Source organism: Typopeltis vanoorti, chromosome 10 (assembly GCF_054136105.1).
Source record: "Typopeltis vanoorti isolate ZY-2024b chromosome 10, IOZ_Tvanoo_1.0, whole genome shotgun sequence".
Taxonomy (NCBI): domain Eukaryota; kingdom Metazoa; phylum Arthropoda; class Arachnida; order Uropygi; family Thelyphonidae; genus Typopeltis; species Typopeltis vanoorti.
The window spans coordinates 86367233-86387415 of NC_143558.1; the positions used below are offsets into that span (position 1 = coordinate 86367233).

At 35.5% G+C, this 20183-nt stretch overlaps 1 protein-coding gene across 4 annotated transcripts in view; it reads right to left on the reverse strand.

The window, feature by feature from the left end:
* cni (protein cornichon) overlaps positions 1 to 20183 on the reverse strand; it is a 162573-nt gene that overhangs the window by 128897 nt on the left and 13493 nt on the right. For all 4 annotated transcript variants that reach the window (XR_016548964.1, XR_016548963.1, XR_016548965.1 and 1 more), the window contains exon 2: positions 5232 to 5300. Coding sequence is in view for 1 of the 4 variants with exons in the window: in XM_090399788.1 (XP_090255914.1) it covers positions 5232 to 5300 (69 nt within the window). In the remaining 3 variants the exon portion in view is untranslated. The remainder of the gene's footprint in view (positions 1 to 5231; positions 5301 to 20183) is intronic.

Sequence of the window (20183 nt, forward strand, 5' to 3'; positions counted from 1 at the left end):
ATTCTTTGCCAGCTAGATGGTAGTTTATAGTTTTCAGTTGAAAAAGAAGCACATACTGATCATTATATCTATGCTACTTTTCATCATAATTCCAGTCAAAAAGTTGGAACCATTAAGACATTTTTACCTTGTGCTCATAAAGCGTGTTCCACTGAAGACCTTTTACAGCAAGAACTGAATTATGTCAAATCTTTTTTTGAAAAATAGTTTTAACAAGTCCTTTATCAAGAAACTGATTCATATGAAGAGTCTGATTTTATGAAAAGTATGGATGGCAAATGTCTCCGCCTGGACCTCCACACACACACACACACACACACACACAGTACCAAATATACAATAGATTTACAACTTTTCTTATATGAAATTCACTGTAGAATAATTTTGAATTTTATTTTTTATCTACATTTAGCTTTATACATTGTCACTTTAGTATTTTTTTAAACTTTTTTTTTTTATATTCTCCGCATAATATATCTTTTTGTTATTGAAAGGGGTGCTTCATTGCTTCTGACAGCTCCAGAAATAGCACTTCAGATTTATAATGGTTTATATTATATTTAGTATTGTTTTCTTCTATCTGATCATCTGTGAAGGGATTAGATGGACTAACTTGAAGATAAGTGCCAGTATGGCTAGCCAAATGGTTATCATTTCTATTCTTTAGGCCAGTGGTTGCCAAAGTGGTCGATATAACATTGTTAAGGGTCGATTCGGGCTCAGGGATCGACAGAAAAATATAAGACATCATTGTATGGGTAATATTTAATTCAGTTAACTTGGATTACCTCCATCCTGAATGACAATGCAATTAAGAGTGAATCTTGGGAACAGTGATATGAATAGGACCTGTAAGATGAAGCAAGGTCATGAACATAGTTACGGAGACCAATAAAGTAGGCCAAAATGACGTATTTGCCAATAAATGGATATCGGTGGTTCCCGCCCAGCACGGGGGGAGCGAGATTGCAACATGTGTGCGGTTGCTTATTTACTTATACTTGCATGTATTCGATCCCAGTCTCATTTTTGCGCATCGACATACAAGTGAGCATTAATGTTCTAAAATTCATCAACATACATGACGTAATATTAAAATTACGTAATAGTAAAATAGAGGGGGTCGATAAAAAGTCAAGAAACTCTTGAAGGGGTCGACGGTCAAAGAAGTTTGGCGACCCCTGCTCTAGGCCAACATGGATATCAGATTTGAATTCTACTGTTGGATGATAGATGGTCTTCATTGCTCTGTCCGAGACTTCTACCTTCCTTACTGAAGACTTGAAGTAGCAGGAAAAAAGACCATGTTTGATCTCTAGAATGCATAGGAGATATTTTATGCATTTTCATGAGCTTTTAATAAGTGAGAAAATAAGGGATTACAGTTTGTTATATAATTTAAAAGTGGTGTGAAGATTATGTAACAACACCTTGGTTATCTTTTCAGAAGTACCACACACACACACACACACACACACACACACACACACACACACACACACACACAGTTGACCCTTGAATAACGCTGGGGTTAGGGGCACCGACCCCCCCCCACCGTGTTGTTCGAAAATCCACGTATAATTTTGACTCCCCCAAAAACTTAAAATTACTAATAGTCTACTGTTGACTGGAAGCCTTACTGATAACACAAACAGTCGATTAACTCATATTCTATATGGTATGTATGTATTATATTCTTACAACAAAGTAAGCTAAACAAAAGAAAATGTTATTAAAGAAAATCATAAGGAAGTGAAAATACATTTACAGTACTCACTGTTTTTATCGAGACAGTAAGTTTATGTCATCTGTTTACAAGATGAATCGTATATCTGTCAGTACCTACATCAATATTTTCTTCAGAGATACAAAACACTGTAGATGTTATACATATTACTAACATCGGATATCAAAAATGAAAAGATAATGTTAAAAAAAAATTATATTTATTTACAGATATAACAATTCATGCATTGATTATGAAGAATTATCAATATGATTCAATATCATATTTTATCATAATGATTCTGACCAATATGATTGGTTTATGATAAGTAGCCTAGTTCAATCAATATGATTACTTTGTGGTTCCCTAGCCTATACACTAATGAATGAATCTTTATAAAATTTTTGTTCTAATTAATTTAACTAATTAATAAGTTAATTTTATGCAGTCATGATTTAATACTGCATCTTTAAGTTTGTTTATAATTCTCTCGAATGCAAATGGCCATGTACAGCCAATATGTGTTTGTGTGCATAAGTTCTGATAAATTTAAACTTTTTGTAATAAATTTGTGCAGGGGAGGCTCGTGCATAGGCACTGCTGAACTGCAGCACCAATTTTTCTCCATACGTAAATATATTTATTAATTTATTTATATCTGCTTGTAATAAAATTTTAATTTTATCATCAACAATCCTATACAATTCTCTTATTTTGTATAAAAAATATAAAAATCCATCTTGTAGCACTTAGGAGGGCATAGGACACTAGCAGCACTGTGTTTACCACAGTGCCATATTGCTATGCACGCAAGCATATGCATGTCATAGTGAGATGCGAACTATTAGCATAATGCAGCACTGTCCGTTGTGCAGTTCCACTGTTGTTTATATGCAGTTTGCGCCAGTAGTAGTGTTTGTAGTGCTTATCGTGTCTACTCCGTCTCTTTAAATATTTGGACATTACAATTAAAGACATAACATTTGTTATAGTTTTTATTTTAGAACATTATTGGGGTTATGATAATGGATTTTATTTTTAAGTAATTTTGAATTATACCAAACTGTATAATTTTATGATAATAAATAATATATTTTTTTATGTTTATTTTTTACCATAATTTTGATATTTTATCCAAACACATATACAATGCACTTATACTTTGTATGCATATTTCGAAAGTTGCAGCATCCCCACGATTTCATGCCACAAGCCGCCACTGGATTTGTGCTTTATGGTAGTAAATGATAATATAGACTAGTGTCTACATATATTTTATGCATTCATGACATACCTAACTTTTTCTTCCAGATGCCTCTGTCTTGTATCATCAATTCAGCCTTTCTCTCCAGCTCTACCGATTAGCCATTTTTCTTTCCTTTTTTTTTTCATTCACAGCCAAGTTAATTTACATCTTTTTGTCACTAATAATATTTGCATATTTGTGTAAATAGTTCATATCTTTCAGATATGAACTATTTCTTATATAATTCATATCTTTCAGATATGAATTATATAAGTTGTAGAAAAATTTAGACAGATGATGGAAAAATATTGAGAGAAACAAAGGGAGCTACATCTGGTATTTATTGATCTGGAGAAAACATACGATAGAGTGCCAAGGCAAGAAGTCTGGAGGTGTCTGAGGGAGAAGGTGGTGCCGGAGAAATATGTCAGGTTGGTGCGGGAAATGTACAGAAATGTGAAGACAAGTGTTCGGACCTGTTTGGGACAGACAGAAAGTTTTCAAGTAACAGTTGGCTTGCATCAAGGGTCAGCATTAAGTCCGTTTCTGTTTAATATTGTGATGGAGGTGGTAACAGAGGAGGTGAGAGAAGATGCACCTTGAACAATGTTGTATGCAGATGACATCTTGCTGTGTGTAGATTCAAGAGAAGAAGCGGAAACTAAACTGGAAAGATGGAGAAAAGTACTGGGAGAGAGAGGTATGAGACTGAGCAGAAGTAAGACAGAGTATATGTGTTGCGCGGTGGGTGGTGGCCAGGAGACAGATCTGGAGCTGGAAGGAAATGTCATCAGGAAGGTGAGAGACTTTAGATACTTAGGTTCAACAGTGGAAGAAGATGAAGGAGCTGAGAAGGAAGTGGGATGCAGGATACAAGTGGGTTGGAGGAACTGGAGGGAGATGGCTGGAGTGTTATGCGATAAGAGGGTGCCGATCAATCTGAAAGGCAAAATTTATAGGACAATAGTGAGGCCAGCTATGACATATGCTATAGAAACTGTGGCCCTGAGGAAAAATAACATTAGCAGGATGGAAGTAGCAGAGATGAGAATGCTTGGGTGGATGTGCGGTGTGACCAGAAAGGATCATCTGAGAAATGACTATGTCAGGGGAACAGTGAAAGTTAGGAGCGAAAATACAGGAGGCAAGGTTGAGATGGTTTGGTCATGTGATGAGGAGGGAGGACGAATATGTGGGAAGAAGGGTCATGCAGATGGATGTGCAAGGAAGGCGGAAGCATGGGCGGCCAAAGAAGAGATGGAGGGAGCTGGTAGAAGAGGACTTGAAGATGAAGAACTTGGATGTGGTGACAGCCCAAGACAGGAAGGTGTGGATGAGACTCATAACAAACAGTGACCCCACTTAAGTGGGAGAAGCTGCAGAAGAAGAAGTAGAAGAAAAATTTATTTCTTTTCATTGCAATAATCATTTTCAATGCAATAAACAGAAAATTTACAATTTCTATTTATCCTTCAAGGTCAATTATTACTTATTACGTATAAACTATAATGCATAAATTGTAAATTTATACATTTACAATTTAAATAGTAAATTTGGAAATTTACTTTTTCAAAATCCTATAAATCTTTAGATTAGTCCAGAATACTCTTGTATTGTAGAATAATCTAAAGATATCATTATTTTCTTATCATGTTATTGCAAACAGTGATATCTTTAGATTAGTCCAGGATACAAGAGTATGAAATGTGCAATCTTTATATTTCACATTTTGTAAAATTGTTAACATTTTTATGTTGGTACATGGTGTGAGTAATGATTTGTCTGTGTCCTGATAATAAATGTACCAAACACCCACTATTATTGCTGCCATGCCCTTTTAAATTTTCCCAAAACAGTGATATGTCTTGAGATTCTTTTCTTGCTGTTTAAGTCTCCAATGAAAACACTTACCTTTTTTTCTCCCTATTAGCTGCCCTTTCTATTGATTCAAATAATTCCTATGGAACTTTCAGTGGCCATAGGCACAAATAAGCCTCATTGTCTAACTTCTGGTTCAAAATCACTGCAAAATTGGCTCCCTTTCAAAATGTTGATATTCATGTGGTAGCATTGAATACAATAGCTATTCTCTCCTTTTTCTGATCCCTAGTTCATGTTTATTCATACCACTTAACTAACATATACATTTAAGATTAAGGGGGAAAATAAGTCAAGAAATATAGGAAAGATAATTTTAAACAAAGAACAAAAAACATAAATGAAATACATCTAGTAGTTCTGGGACAAAGTAGCACTTACTGGATTTAGGCTGTTACACTGATCTATAGGATTCTTATAATCAGACTTTAGCTCATCAAAAGCAATGACCTGTTAAGTAACAAAAATCTGTTAAAAACTGTACATAAAGCATGTGTGCACTCACTCACTCACTCACTCACTCTCACACACACACACACACACACACACACACACACACACACACACACACACACACACACACACACACACACACTTTACCAAATGCTTGCTAGAATGATGATTAGCACTCAAATGAAATTTCCCATTAAATGTCAAACGTAGTCTATCACAGAGCTTCTAGGTATGAAAATTTAAACTGATTCTGAAGAGGCCAAAAGTTGAAAACCTGCATCATGTATACATGGAAGCAGCATTTTCTCATAATAGCTAATGCTGATGATGAGAACTGTCATCGACTCTGACAATGACAGTTCTAGCCAGGACATCTCCAGGCATGTTTGCTTTATATTATATTACTATAAATAGAAATCTCACCTATCAAAATTTAAATAAGGAAAGAGAGAGAGGTATTTTTAATATTTTTTATGCTTCTAAAGAGAAAAACATGTTCTTATGCTTTCATCGATGTGTTACCAAAAAAAAGGTGGCACAATAGATTTAACTGAAAATTAAATTCATTCACTCCTAAAAATTTTATGAACATCCATGGATATGAAGAGGCATTATCAACTAGATTTAGAAAATAACCTTATCTCTCATTTAAGATGGAGACATTAGATATAAGGTAATCCCTCAATTATCTGATCACAATTGGAAATGAGTTGGAATCAGCAATTGAAGGATCAGATACATGGTACTTTCCCAGAAGTTGGCTGACACATACCCATTTATGAGGTCGGTTAATTGAAGGTTCTATTCTCTAAAGGTCAAACAGATGTATTAGTAAAATTGCTGGCCTTGATGGTCAAGTGGATGAGCCTACATATTTTAATATGTATGCATACAACACTACAAAAGCTAGTCACATGGAATTTTCAGTTAAGAAGAGCAATGTGCAAAATGACAATGACTATGATGCACTTTAGGAAACTTTGACAGTGCCACAGCATAGAAACTGCAAGGAACAATGTCAACTGAGCAAAATTCAAGGTTGTCTGAGGAAAGCATTATCACACCCATATCTTAGTGAAAGAGGATAAATTAGGTGGGAGTTGAGTAACAATATTAAACAAAATTTTGAAAAGCAAAATGTTATGGCAGAAATTGGCTGCGTGGTTAGCATATCCGCTCTCCAGCTAAAAGGCTGCGGGTTCGAATCCTACTGTGGGCATGGATGTTTGTGAATATCTGTGAAAGTACTGGTGGTGGACAGTAGATGGTGCTGATGTAGAGGATGATGGATGGATGAGGCTGAGTGGTGGAGTCGGAGAGTTGTAGAGTAGGTGCCCTCCCTCGATGAGTCTTGGACTCCCTGTAGGTGTCAAATAATAATACACCCTCTGTCCAAAAAGAAACTGAACTTTTCAAAAATAGAAGAAACTAGTGGCGCCACCTGTTGTATCTTTTTGTTGTCGAAAGCGACAACCTTCATCAGTGTTGTGTCAACTGTTTATGACATTTGTTTCATTAGAAGCCAAGTTATAGTGCCAAGAGTGACAGGGTGTTTTGCTGAACAGTCGGAAATTGAGTTTCAAACAGAGAGCTACGACTGACTTTTGTGTTAAACTTGGTAAAAGTTTTACTGAAACGCATCAGATGCTTCAAAAAAGCATACGGTTATGAATGCTTATCCCGTACTCAAGTTTACGAGTGGTTTAAGCAATTTCAAAGTGGTTGTGAGATGCTCGAGAACGACGAAAAGCCAGACTGTCCAAAAACTGAACTGAGCAAAGTTAACATCCAAAAAGTGCGTGATTTCATCAGAGAAAACCCAAAATCATCTGTGAGATTGATTGAAGATGAATTGGGGATTCCAAAATTGAATTCGCGATTTGTTCCCCACAAGTTGACCGACGACCAAAAAATGTATCGAATTGAACACTGCAAGGACCTCATTAAAACCGCTCATAAAGACTCCAACTTCCTTGAAACGATTTACTGGTGAGGAAACATGGTGTTTTGAGTATGAGCCCAAAACAATGTGCCAGAGTACTGAGTGGAGACCACCAGAAGAGGGGCATCCGAAAAAAAAAAAAAAAAAGTAACTTGGAGAAGTCAAAAGTAAAGACAATGCTGATTTGTTTCTATGATTCCAAGGGCACTGTCCACAAAGCAAAGAATTCGTTCCGCCTGGCCGGTCAATAGTGAGTTTTATCTAGAAGTTTTGAAGCAATTGATAGCGAGAATTTGTCGCGTATGGCATGAATATCATGATGCAGGCAGCTGGTCACTTCTGCACGATAATACACCATCTCATCGTTCGAACATTGCGAGACAGTTTTTAAGCAAAAACCAAGTTTGTGTGTTGGATCACTCGCCGTATTCACCTAACTTAGCACCCTGTGACTTCTTTCTCTTTGCCCAACTTTATTTGCCAATGAAAGGAAAGCGATACGACACCATTGAAAATGTTCAAGCGGCAGTAACCATGACCCTCAACAGTATCCCAAAAACTGATATAAAAAACTCATTTAACGAATTAATTGACCGTGCCAAATGCTGTATTGAAGCTGAGGGAGAGTATATTAATTGAAATAGATGATACGAATAATTATAATTGACCTGTGTTTTATTTTCTATCAAAAGTTCGGTTTCTTTTTGGACAGAGGGTATATAAGGAAAAAAGTAATCAGAATCACATAGGTATTTATGAAGAACAAGCAAGAAGAGGGGTAATAACCAACATAAAACCAAAGTAAGTTCCAAAGAGTACTTTCAATATGTGGGGAATAAAATGAACAATAATTATGGAAAGATAACGTTAATGAATGCTGATGATGTGGATGTGACAGAAGTAAACAAAATTTATGGTGCTTCAAAATTTTATATAATATATATATATATATATATATATATTACTTTTGACGTATATACATGAAAACATGGAAATTAAGTTTGTTCATAGTCAAGAAAGGAGTAAGAGCTAGGTTTTTCTCCCAGAGAGCAGTGAATGAGTGAGTGGAATAGTTTGCCTTTAGGGGTAGTGAGTGCATCTAGTGTGAATGAATTTAAGGGAGGGTATGACAGCTGGTTTGGGTGATTTATAGCCTCCCTCAATGAGTCCTTGACTCCTTGGAGCTCTCTGATAATTCAGCTATTCTATAGAACAACTAGGTCATTTTTGTTAAAGTACGAAAGAAAATTCTTATTTCATTACTATTATTTTTCAGGAATTAAATATGCCAAGAAATTATATTCTTGGTTTCATCCTTTATCCAAGCAAACAAAGTTTGCATGTGAAGTCACTTCACGACTGGGCTACTTGTATATAGAGGTTAATGACTTCGCATCAATTGACTTAGTAACCCATGATGTAACACACATATCCTTATGGACATGTTGTTGAAAGTTTTTTCACTTGGTTATACCATAAATTAAAGATGCCATGAAATTCTATTCTTGGTTTCATCCTTAAGCAAAGTTTGCAAGTGAAGTGACTTCATGTGCAAACTTTAAATTCATTGTGCATGATGCAAAGTCATTAGTTTCTATATACAAGTAGCCCAGTCATGAAGCAACTTTACACGCAAACTTTGTTTGCTTATACTTAGATAAAGGATGAAACCAAGAATATAATTTCTTGGCATCTTGAATTTATAGTATAACAAAGTGAAAAAAAAACTTCCGATATTTTTCAGAAATTACCACGTATAATCAATATTAATTATGATAATTTAATACTGTCTACATTTCATCAACATTACATTGTCATCACCAGGAATCAAAAAATAATGATATGTGCATGCAGGCTGAGTGTTTCCCTAATTTGGGAGAGTTTCATACACGCAAATTTGTTGAGGCTTGGAAAGTTTTTCGGGACTGAGGCAGATTCCAAAATAACCTCTCATATTTGTACTTGCTGCGGTGCAACAGTGCTTTTCTTCTAGTATATCCTGTGGTGAGTGTCCAAAGCATGGTCCGCAAGTCTGGTTTTAATGGTGAAAATGGATGTAGTCTACGCATTCAGAAATTCTGATATTGGCTATCCTGCCTGTTTGGTCATAGTAGGACAGCTTGCAACTGCAAGAGACCTAGTAGACATCTGGTAGGTCTAGGGAATATGACTGGTCTTTGGTAGAGTGGATAAGGTATGGTAGTTTTTTATTAATTAAAGTTATCATAATTAATATTGATTATATGTTGTAATTTCCTGAAAAATAATAGTAATGTATAGCCAGCATATAAGACTTTCTACCAGCATTACCATTATTCATGGAGATTCCAGTGCAAGTAAGGCCCATCAATATGGGATGCTGAAGATTTCCAGCCAACCGAACAGATTAGCCTTTTTAAAAATGCTGCCAGGAAAATAACATCATTCTGAATTGTGTTAAATTGAAACAGTGGCTCACTTCACTAAATCCTCTGCATATACTGGCACACTAGCTTCGTTCTTTTATAGTAACAAATTGCGACTACTCATGTTATCCTTGCCAACACAAATGAAGCTATTTGTATTTTATGGTAGAAGAGCAGCATAATGCTACACTGAACGTTGCGAACAATCCTTCCTGATGTCTTGAATGTTTCAGCAAACAAAGAGTTTGAAAAAATAAGCTGTAAGTATATTAAGAAGTTTGATCATCTATTAAACTCTGCCTTCAAGTCTCAGAACTTCAAAAAAAAAAAAAAACACCATTGTTAACTTATCCTTCATCCCGAAGCCATCAGCACACTTGCTTGTGGGTACAATTATGCACTAGTTCCTAAGAAAATTCAAGCAGAAGAAATAATGATATGTCAAACAAGGTATCATCAGCCTTCCTACCCATATGCCAACAACATCAGATTGGATACATCCAGTGCACTTACCCATGCAAAACCACCAAAAAGTAACCTCTCAAAGAAGGAATATCAAGCTCTACAAGAAATTAAAAACAACAGAATAGTAATTAACAAAGTGGATAAGGAGAATGGCACTGTGGTTTTACATCAAAAATATTACATAGGTAAGCTTGCCTCCTTACTTCAAGATCGTTCTACCTACCATCCTTTCAAATGTTTCCACCAATACACAGAACAGAACACTTCACAGGCTACTTAAGAGGGTCACCAGGTCACCTTTTGACCTGTGGAAGTCACCAACAAGCTAAACCCCCATTTAACTCTAGTTTCCCCCCTCCCCTAGATATATGGGCTAGCAAAAATCCATAAACAAAATGTGCCATTATGTTCCATTGTGGATGGCACTGATTCTCCTACATACAAATTAGCCAAAGTACTCTCATAATGTAACTGGCAACGTACACGCACAAAAAAAAAAAAAAAACCTCGGCCCACTTTAAAGCCAGTACAGAAAGCTTCAGACTCCAGCACACTGACATAATGGTCAGTTCTGATGTCCCACTCAAAGACACCTTAGACTTTATCTAAGCCATATTTTTTCCCAATATCTCAGCCTGGTTTCAGTTCACAATGAACTCTGGCTATTTCATTTAGCAAAGAAAATTCTACAAACAAATAGAGAGAATAGCCATGGTTTCTCCACCCCTGGCCAACTTCATGGAGACTCTGAAGAAAAAGCCTTAAATTCTGTCCCACATAAACCCACTATTTGACTATATATATATGCTACATAGATCAGTACTTCCCAAACTTATGGATGCCAAGGCCCCCTTTGGAAAAATTAAAATATTTCACCCCCCCCCCCAATCCAAAAAAATCATAATATAGACATATATTATTATATTTATTGTATTTATATTCAATACAATTTATATTCAAGATTTTGGTTTGTAATCTTTTTTTGTGTTTCTTATCAATACCTTTGAAACAAAACATATGAATAAGCATATATTTACTAATATTCATAAGTAAATTCATTTATTAATCGCCAAAATATGCAAGAAGCAAAATTTGTTAGCCAACACCAATGCATGATTTTTTCCATTAAAATATAAAAAAAAAACAAAAAAGAAATAATAAAAATTAAATACGTTTCTTTTAAGATTTAAAAAAAATCTACTTGGTCTTAAAACATTTTAAATTTGTTTTTATTATTTCATGCCCCCCCTCAACAAAACTTATAGCCCACAGTTTGGGAAGCGCTGACATAGATAATGTGTTTTCCATTTGGCTACATGGCCTTGATATTCTCAACATTTTCTTAACACATCTGAACATTCAACATCCCAGGATCCAGTTTACCTTAGAAAAGGAAAACAAGAACAAGTCTCCCCTTCCTAAACACTAATTACACACCAGCCTGATGGATCCCTGGCATTGTCAGCCTGCCCAAAACCTACTACACAATTTCTCCACCACACACACACATACACATATACTGGTAGATACAATTCACCAGCAGTCATACCATAACCCCCTCCTAACAATATGGGATTATAAAAACTCTGTGACAGGGCAAAATTAATCAGTTCTGATAGCAGTGCTCTAATTACTGAACTTGCCCACATTCTGATAGCCAATGGCTACAACCCCCACAAAATATTAAAACCTGTAACTTCAACCCCCTACCCCCCACTCTTCAGAGCAGAGATTACACAAAATTTATCACTATTCCATATATCCAGGGCACATCCAAACTGAATGTAATTTTACAATCACTTACAGACCACATAAAAAACTAGCATCCCATATCTGCTCCACCAAAGACCAGCCACATTCCCTAGACCAGTGATAGCGAACCTATGACACGCATGTCAGCACTGACACACCTTGGATGTTGAAAGATATTAGTATTCTGATGAAAAAACTGCGATAAATTGCTCTCAGTTAAGGCGAAGGTAGGTTTCGGTTCATTGAAAGAATTATATTTTATAATTAGCCTATTTCTATTTAATTTTGTAGTTAGCCTATTTCTATTTTATTTTATAGTTAGCTTATTTCAATTTTATTTTCTAACCAGCCTATAAACAACCAGCGTTTTAAGTTTACGTTTTCTTTCTTAATCATTATAATTTCTGCAGAGTCATATGATGTTATAAAAACTTATAAAATTATTATCAATATTATACGATACAAACTTATAAATACGTGCTTTATATATTATAAACTTAAAGTTTTCATTTGACTTCTGTGTGAAATTCATTCATACATGCATTCCAAGTCTCTTGACTGAGTAATACAAGTTCTAAACATATTTAAAACCACTTTAACAGAAAATATAATTTGCAGCATTAAATATTGAATTTATCTGAGTAAATAATGAAAACATTTTTATAGTTGCAATAAATTCAGTAAATTTTGTTAAATAATGCAAATAATAACAACTTACGATGACATCACAACAAAGCCTACTAAATAGCTGCTATTTAGTAGCATGATAGAGAGTAAAATGTAACAAGGTTGCTACGAACGTACCGGTAATAAATCTGGGAACCCTGCTGAAAGAAGTAGTGGTAGTATTGCATGGTCTACCACTTAAGTAATTTGAGTTGTTGGTATATAATTCATTTCCAGTAATTGTTATTTCTTATTAATTATTACTGCTTAATTACCACTGTATATAATTGTGATCTTTTTTTAATTTGTGAACCCCTTTACAATGGCAGCTAGCACTAATAAGAAACTAAAATTATCACAGAAAGGAAAGTGGAAGAAATTTCCAAGATGCCTGGACTGAACAATATGCTGTTATTGATAGAGGCGATAAAGTTCTCTGCAAATTGTGTGGTGAGCTATCTGCAAGTAGAACTTGGAATGTAAGAAGACATTTTGAAACTAAGCACAAATGGCTCCTAGAAAAAACTTTTGAAGAACGCAAAGAATACATATCGCAACATCTAAAACTGGCAGAATCACAATCAGGGACTTTAATTAAATTTGTTTCAGGACCTTCAAATTTAAAAAAATTGGGAAACCACTTAGTGATGTTGATTATATTAAAGAAGCTTTCGTAAAGTGTGCACCATTTTTATTTGAGGACTTTCATAATAAGGAAGCTATTGTAAAGCGCATGAAAGAGTTACCATTAAGTAGGAATACTATTAAAGACAGAGTTATATGAACGAATGCTAGTATAGAAAATCAAATACAACAAGACTTGAACTCATCCATTGTTTTTCCATTTGTCTAGACAAAACTACAGATATTACGTCATCAGCTTGATTGGCTATTATTGCAAGGTATGTTCACGATGATTCTATGCACGAGGAATTGATAAAGTTAGAAAATTTGCCTCAAAACATGACAGATAAATACATATGCGACTGTGTTGTTAAAGTGTTCTGTGAGAATCAGATAGATTTATCGAAAACATTTTCGATTACAACTGATGCTGCGCCTAATATGGTTGGCCGTAATGTCAGTTTTATCAAACAATTTACAGAATATGTTGGTCATTCCCTGGTTTGTTTCCATTGTATTATACATCAGGAGACACTGTGTGCGAAATCAGGCTTAAAGGATTTGGATGATGTAATGAGAATTGTGACAAAGGTAACTTATTTTATTGCTGCCAGGGCTTTAAACAAACGAGAATTTAATTTGATAGGTTTACGACCACGTGGTCTCGTCGAAGTTGCGGTCGGGACTTCGTATGTTGGCACTGTTGTAGGAGTTCAAATTTCTTTAGGTGTTTGCTTTTTACTTTTGTGAATTCTTTTTTTGCTGCAACTTCGGAGATGTGCTTTAGTAAGCTAAACAGCTCTATCACAGCTCTACAACGAGAATTTAATTCACTTTTAAGCGAAGTTGAATCAGTGTACAATGGTCTGTTAATGTACAATAATATTCGATGGTTGAGTCGTGGCCAAGTACTTGAACAGTTTGTTGAATGTTTAAATGAAATTAAATTATATTTAAATACGAAGGGCATGAAGCACGAATTTTCTCAGTTGAACGATTCTGCTTGGCTCAGTAAGCTGATGTTTTTTCACAGATTTTTCATTTCACCTGAATGAACTTAATATACAATTGCAAGGTTTCGGAAAATCTGTCGATGTTATGTTTTGCACAATCAAAAGCTTTGAGAATAAACTCAAAATATTTCAACGTGATTTAGCAAGTAACAATTTTAAGTATTTACCAAGAGTGAAAATTTTTTTTAACGAAGCCAGCCCCAAAAAATCATGAACAATGTATCAACCAATCTATCGTAGTTCTAAAGTCAATAACTGAGCAGTTGTCTTCTAGATTTGAGCAATTTCGAATGTTGGAACAAACAATCCAATTCATAAAGTATCCTGATGAAACAGAATTCATGGATCTTAAATTAGATGGCTTTGAGTGGTTGGATTTAAAAGATCTAGAAATGCAACTAGCCGACTTCCAGTGTAATCCTATCTGGAAAAGAAAGTTTACTGCTCTTAGAAATGAATTAGAAGAACTTGAGCGGCAACGTCTGCATGATACCGTATGTAAAGTCACACTGTGAAATTCTAAGTGTGTGGAATAGCCTTTCCAAAAATTTTCATGCTCTTAAAATTTTTGCTGAACCTCTTCTAACAATTTTCTCTTCTACATACGCTTGTGAAGCTCTATTTTCTGCCTTAAGTAATATCAAATCGAAAGGGAGACATAGATTGAGCAATGATTTGAGCGCTGCCTGTGTAGCATTAAAATGTACACATTATAGCCCTTCTATAAAGCAGCTTTCTATTTAATGACTTTTCTGTTGCTCAGCAACAGAAAAGTCATTAAATGTAATGTAAGTTTGTAATTTAACTTTATTAAATTAATTGTATAATATGAATTCATAGATTTTATATCAATGTCCTATTAAATGAATAGCCTAATATATGTATAACTCACCATCTATGATTATGTAGTTAAATTTATAATGCATGTATGCAAGTGGCACATCAACAACATCAATATTTATAAATAAAAGATGTTTGACACACCTGGGTAAAAAGGTTCGCCATCACTACCCTAGACCTACTAGGTCCCTTGCAGTTGCCAACTATCCTACTACAGCAAACAGGCAAGGCAGCCAATATCAGAATTTCTGAACATATGGACTACATCTGTTTCCACCATTACAGCCACTCTGGACTTGCTAACCATGCTTGGAATACTCACCACAGGATATGCTGGAAGAAGGCCACTCTACTGCACAGCAGCAAACACAAGTATCAGAGGCAATTCATGGGAGCTGCTCAGCTCTGAAAAATTTTCCAAACTTGGATTCATGAAAGTGCTGGTTTACATAACTGAGTTTTATCATTAGAACAGGCAGTTTGTTCTAATGACAGAACTGATTTGAGATATCATATCATTGGATCAACAGTACAAGGAGCTTTCCAAAAATCTGAAAGACAGTTATTTTATGACTGACTCCAATCAAATGTACATACATATGTACACTGTGTGTGTGTATGTATGTGAGAGAGAGAGAGAGAGATTCAGCTGTTTTTTGTGATGCAATTCTGTCTTGTCTCCTCAACCACTAGACTATTTAGTGCACTGAGACAAGTTTTTCATTTTTTTGTGTTTTGAAGATGCTTTGAAATCTGGCAAAACATTAACATCTTTCCAGACAAGCTGGTAGTTTGGAATTTTATTTAAGGCCTCTAAAAAAAAGTAGCTGACAGATGATTTCCATCATCCTGAATGAGACCATTATATGGAAATTTTAAAAATCATGTGTTTTGGTCTACTGTAAAACCTATCTGACTAGAGATTGCATGCTTTGGCAACAGTACAAAGTTTGAAAGCCCAAAGTATGCCAGGAGGTGTAAAATGGTACGAAGTTGATGAACTGTCTGTGTGTCACTTTTGTACTTAATTTTATTGCTATATTGATAACAAGAGGTAAAAATGTCAAATTTAGTCTTCTTCCTTTAAGAAAATCAGATCCCACTGACTTCAGGAAATTCTAGTATATACCAATGGATGGAGTTAATATGATTAAAATAGTGAATAGCTAAGTAATTCAAATGGGGGGGGGGAAGAGAACTCAATTCACAATGCCGTGATCTGAATTCTTTGTGCGAGACATTTCTGAAAATAGTGAACAGATGGTCTGCATATAATAGACAAATGTTAAAAAGATCTAAACTTTTATTGAGCTAAGTATTCTATCTACTACATCAATCAACTACAAGAGTGATCTAAAATGTTTTATTTTGGGGATTTTTACTTTAACACCACATAAATTTACAACTGAAAAGCATTACCAAAATACAAGCCATTATGTACATCTAAGTCTGTCCGTGATTCTTCAACTGGACTGCTGGCTTCTAATCAAATGAACTCTATGTATTGTTGAGGGTTCCTTGTCTTTTAACTATACAACTAATACTAGGTTACACATGGCTCTATTATCTCACCAACCCTCTTGCTTCTATATATGATGATGATGAGAGCATGCTACACTCTTCCTCATTCAACAACCATTTGCTACACAAATCACCACAACCTGCAGAACAACCTCTATTATCCTAAATTCTGGTTTCCATACTGAAGTTTAGAGAATATTATCAGTTTCAATGGTAGCAAAACACAGTTCTGCTTCATCTGTCACAAAAAAGGAACTATTTGCTTCCAGTTTTTCTTGACAAAACCCAAATCTTGAAACAAAAAATCTCTCTTATTTGGGATTATTACCTAACATCAATACTGTCTTGGCATTAAAAGTTTAGATCTTTTTAACATTTGTCTATTATATGCAGACCATCTGTTCACTATTTTCAGAAATGTCTCGCACAAAGAATTCAGATCACGGCATTGTGAATTGAGTTCTCTTCCCCACCCCCATTTGAATTACTTAGCTATTCACTATTTTAATCATATTAAAAGCATTGTCTCCTTGGCATCCAAAAAAATTAGGATTTATCTCTCACTTAAGGCATTACTTTACCTCTGTACTGCTATTAATCCTACCAAATCATAAATTTGGCCAACCACTGTACTGTTTTCACATCTGGGGCAGTTCTCCCTAAAAACACTGGATTGAATACAAAAGAGAGCAATTAGGTTTATAAATGAACCATCTCTCACCAATTCACTCAACCCACTCCTAAGGAATTCAATTTTTGCTGCTTGTATCTCTATGAATATTTCCAGAGCCAGTGTTCATCTGAACTGGCATTAGTAACTCCTCCACCCTCTGTTAAATTCAGTGAAACATGTGCAGCAACTATTCAATTCAAATCTAAATCCACAGAACAAATTTCTCCTTCTCTTTATTCATCCTTTCTACAACTACCCTCTAAAACAGTCTCTCATATTATATTATATGTTTTCCGAGAAACATGATACACAGCTCTTCAAACTAAATATGAAATTTCTTCTTGCTCATTCGTGCTACTAATGAATGTATGGGCTGGGAAATCTCTCAAGTATGAAATTACCATTAAAAAAAAGAGTTCTTGATCCACTTCTCAGCAAGCTGTGTATTCCTCCCACAATTTTATGTAGTCTCTGGAGGTAAAAAACAGCTTTGTCAGCAATGTCTATGAAGGAGCCACTAATAAAAATAAGTAAATAAGTAATAATTAAGTGTCTGGACAGTATTTGGTGGTGAGGGGAGAAGTTCCCGATCCTTGAATGTCCCCCCCACCACACACAACAACTTTCTTGCGTGATCTGGCATTCTTAGTGGAGAAACATTTACTTCCAACCAAGCAAAGTACTGCAGTAGTCTGTGCTGAATATTTTTGAAACTAGCTTAAGTGGGTTATATCTTCAAAATTTAACCAAATGCACAATGCATAATCTTGTTCGTAAGCAGAATTCTTATCAGAACCAGGGGTGCTGTTTCACCTGGATTGATCCGTATCTTTGTTTGGGTTCTGGTGGATTCAAATTTTCAATGTGGACAGCAGTTTGTTTAATGAAATGTTCATCTTAAGCAAACAGTTCTTTACAGATACTGATACAGTGATAAATCTATTCTAGTGTCAATTTATGTAGAAAACTTCAACAGTTTACACTTTTAAACCTGTGAAGAGATATCAGAGTTTCATCTGAGGTGCCAAGTTTAACCAACAATCCAGGAGTGCTTTTGGCCAGTCAACATTTGATAGTCCAGTAGTCACAGGATAGTTTTTGAGTGATTTTGTGAGCATGGAACTTTGAACTAGTCTTTGAAAGATTTCAGTAATGCTATCACCATTCCCTATATCTGAGGAACATCAGAAAAAATATCAAGAATCCTAAAGAAATACAATCTTTGCACCACTTTCAAGCCCACTTAAAACTGGCTACCCTTATCTGCTCCATTAAAGACATATTCCCTCCTCTGTCAGTTCCAATTGTATATAATATTCCTTGTTCTTGCAAGTTAACCTACTATGGACAGATAGGAAGATCACCTAATATCCAAATGGAAGAACATAAAAAATACATCTGCAGTCATGACTATGGTCAATCTAGCCATGCTTTGGACACAGCCCACAGAATCAACTGGAAAAAGACCATCAATGCTCCATCACAGTAAATTTAGAAGAGAAAGACTGTTTTTAGAATCTGCTTTGGACACAGCTCACAGAATCAACTGGAAAAAGACCATCAATGCTCCGTCACAGTAAATTTAGAAGAGAAAGACTGTTTTTAGAATCTGCTGCTCTTAAAAATCAGCCTGATATAAAAATATGGTTGCATAAAACTTCCCAAAATTTTGGAAACACTAATACTTTGAATTTACAAACTAATCTGCCGACTGGTGTCTATAGGGTGCCTCACTCTTCCACATGCTTCAGTTAGTTTTGTACTGTTTTTTTGTGTGTTACAAGTTCCATTTTGCACTCCCTGACGATGTCTCTAGAACTGAGACGAAATATTGCAAGCATTAAATACTTTTTTTAATTGTTTCCTAGTGGTTTCACTCCATTAAACTTTTATCATGAATTTTTCCCAGCACTTAAGCCTTAACACAGAAATATAGTAGTATGCAGTAAAATGGCATGAAAAATGCACAAGAATAACAACAACAAAACAGAATGCTAACATATACAGTGAAGTTAAGATGGCTTGCGCTTCTGAAGAGAAACATCTAGATATCAAGGATGAATTAACTTCTGAAATCTCAAGATTAAAACATTAATTAGGCAGATGACATGAATTATAAAAAAAAGAAGAAAAAGTTCCGACATTTAGAGGAGCACAGGAAGGACAATAAGTTAGGCAGCAAAAGGAGAGAATGCACCATAGCAAGTAAGATAAGTAATGACAAAGGAGATTGCTAAAGATAATACCAGGCCTTTTGGAGTGCAAATTATGAGGACTACAGATGCTATCATTAATAGAGTGGAAGTGAAGGAAGCCATAAAGAGGATGAAGAATGGAAAATCGGTGGTCCCTGACAGGATCCCAGTGGAGGCATGGAAGACAATGGAGGAAGAGGGAATTGACCTGCTGTGGAACCTGTTAATAAAAGTGTCAACAGGAAAATATACCTGAGGAATGGAGGGAAAGTACTCTTGCCCCCTATCTACAAGAGTAAAGGGGTTGCCCAAGACTGTAAGAATTACAGAGGAATAAAGTTGATGTCACACACAATGAAAATCCTAGTGATGGAAGACTGAGGAAGGAGGTGGAGATTGTAAAGGAGCAATTTGGCTTCATGCCTGGTCGATCGACGACAGATGCTATCTTTGGGTTACGACAGATGATGGAAAAGTTTCGAGAGGAGCAACGGGAGCTACATCTGGTATTTATTGATTTGGAGAAAGCATATGATAAAGTGCCAAGGCAAGAAGTCTGGAGGTGTCTGAGGGAGAGGAAGGTACCAGTGAAATATGTCACTTTGGTGCAGGAGATGTACAGAAATGTGAAGACAAGAGTTCGAACCTGCCTGGGACAGACAAAGTTTTCCAGTGACAGTTGGCTTGCATCAAGAGTCAGTATTAAGTCCATTCCTGTTTAATATTGTGATGGAGGTGAGAGAAGACGTGCCTTGGACTATGCTGTATGCAGATGACATTGTGC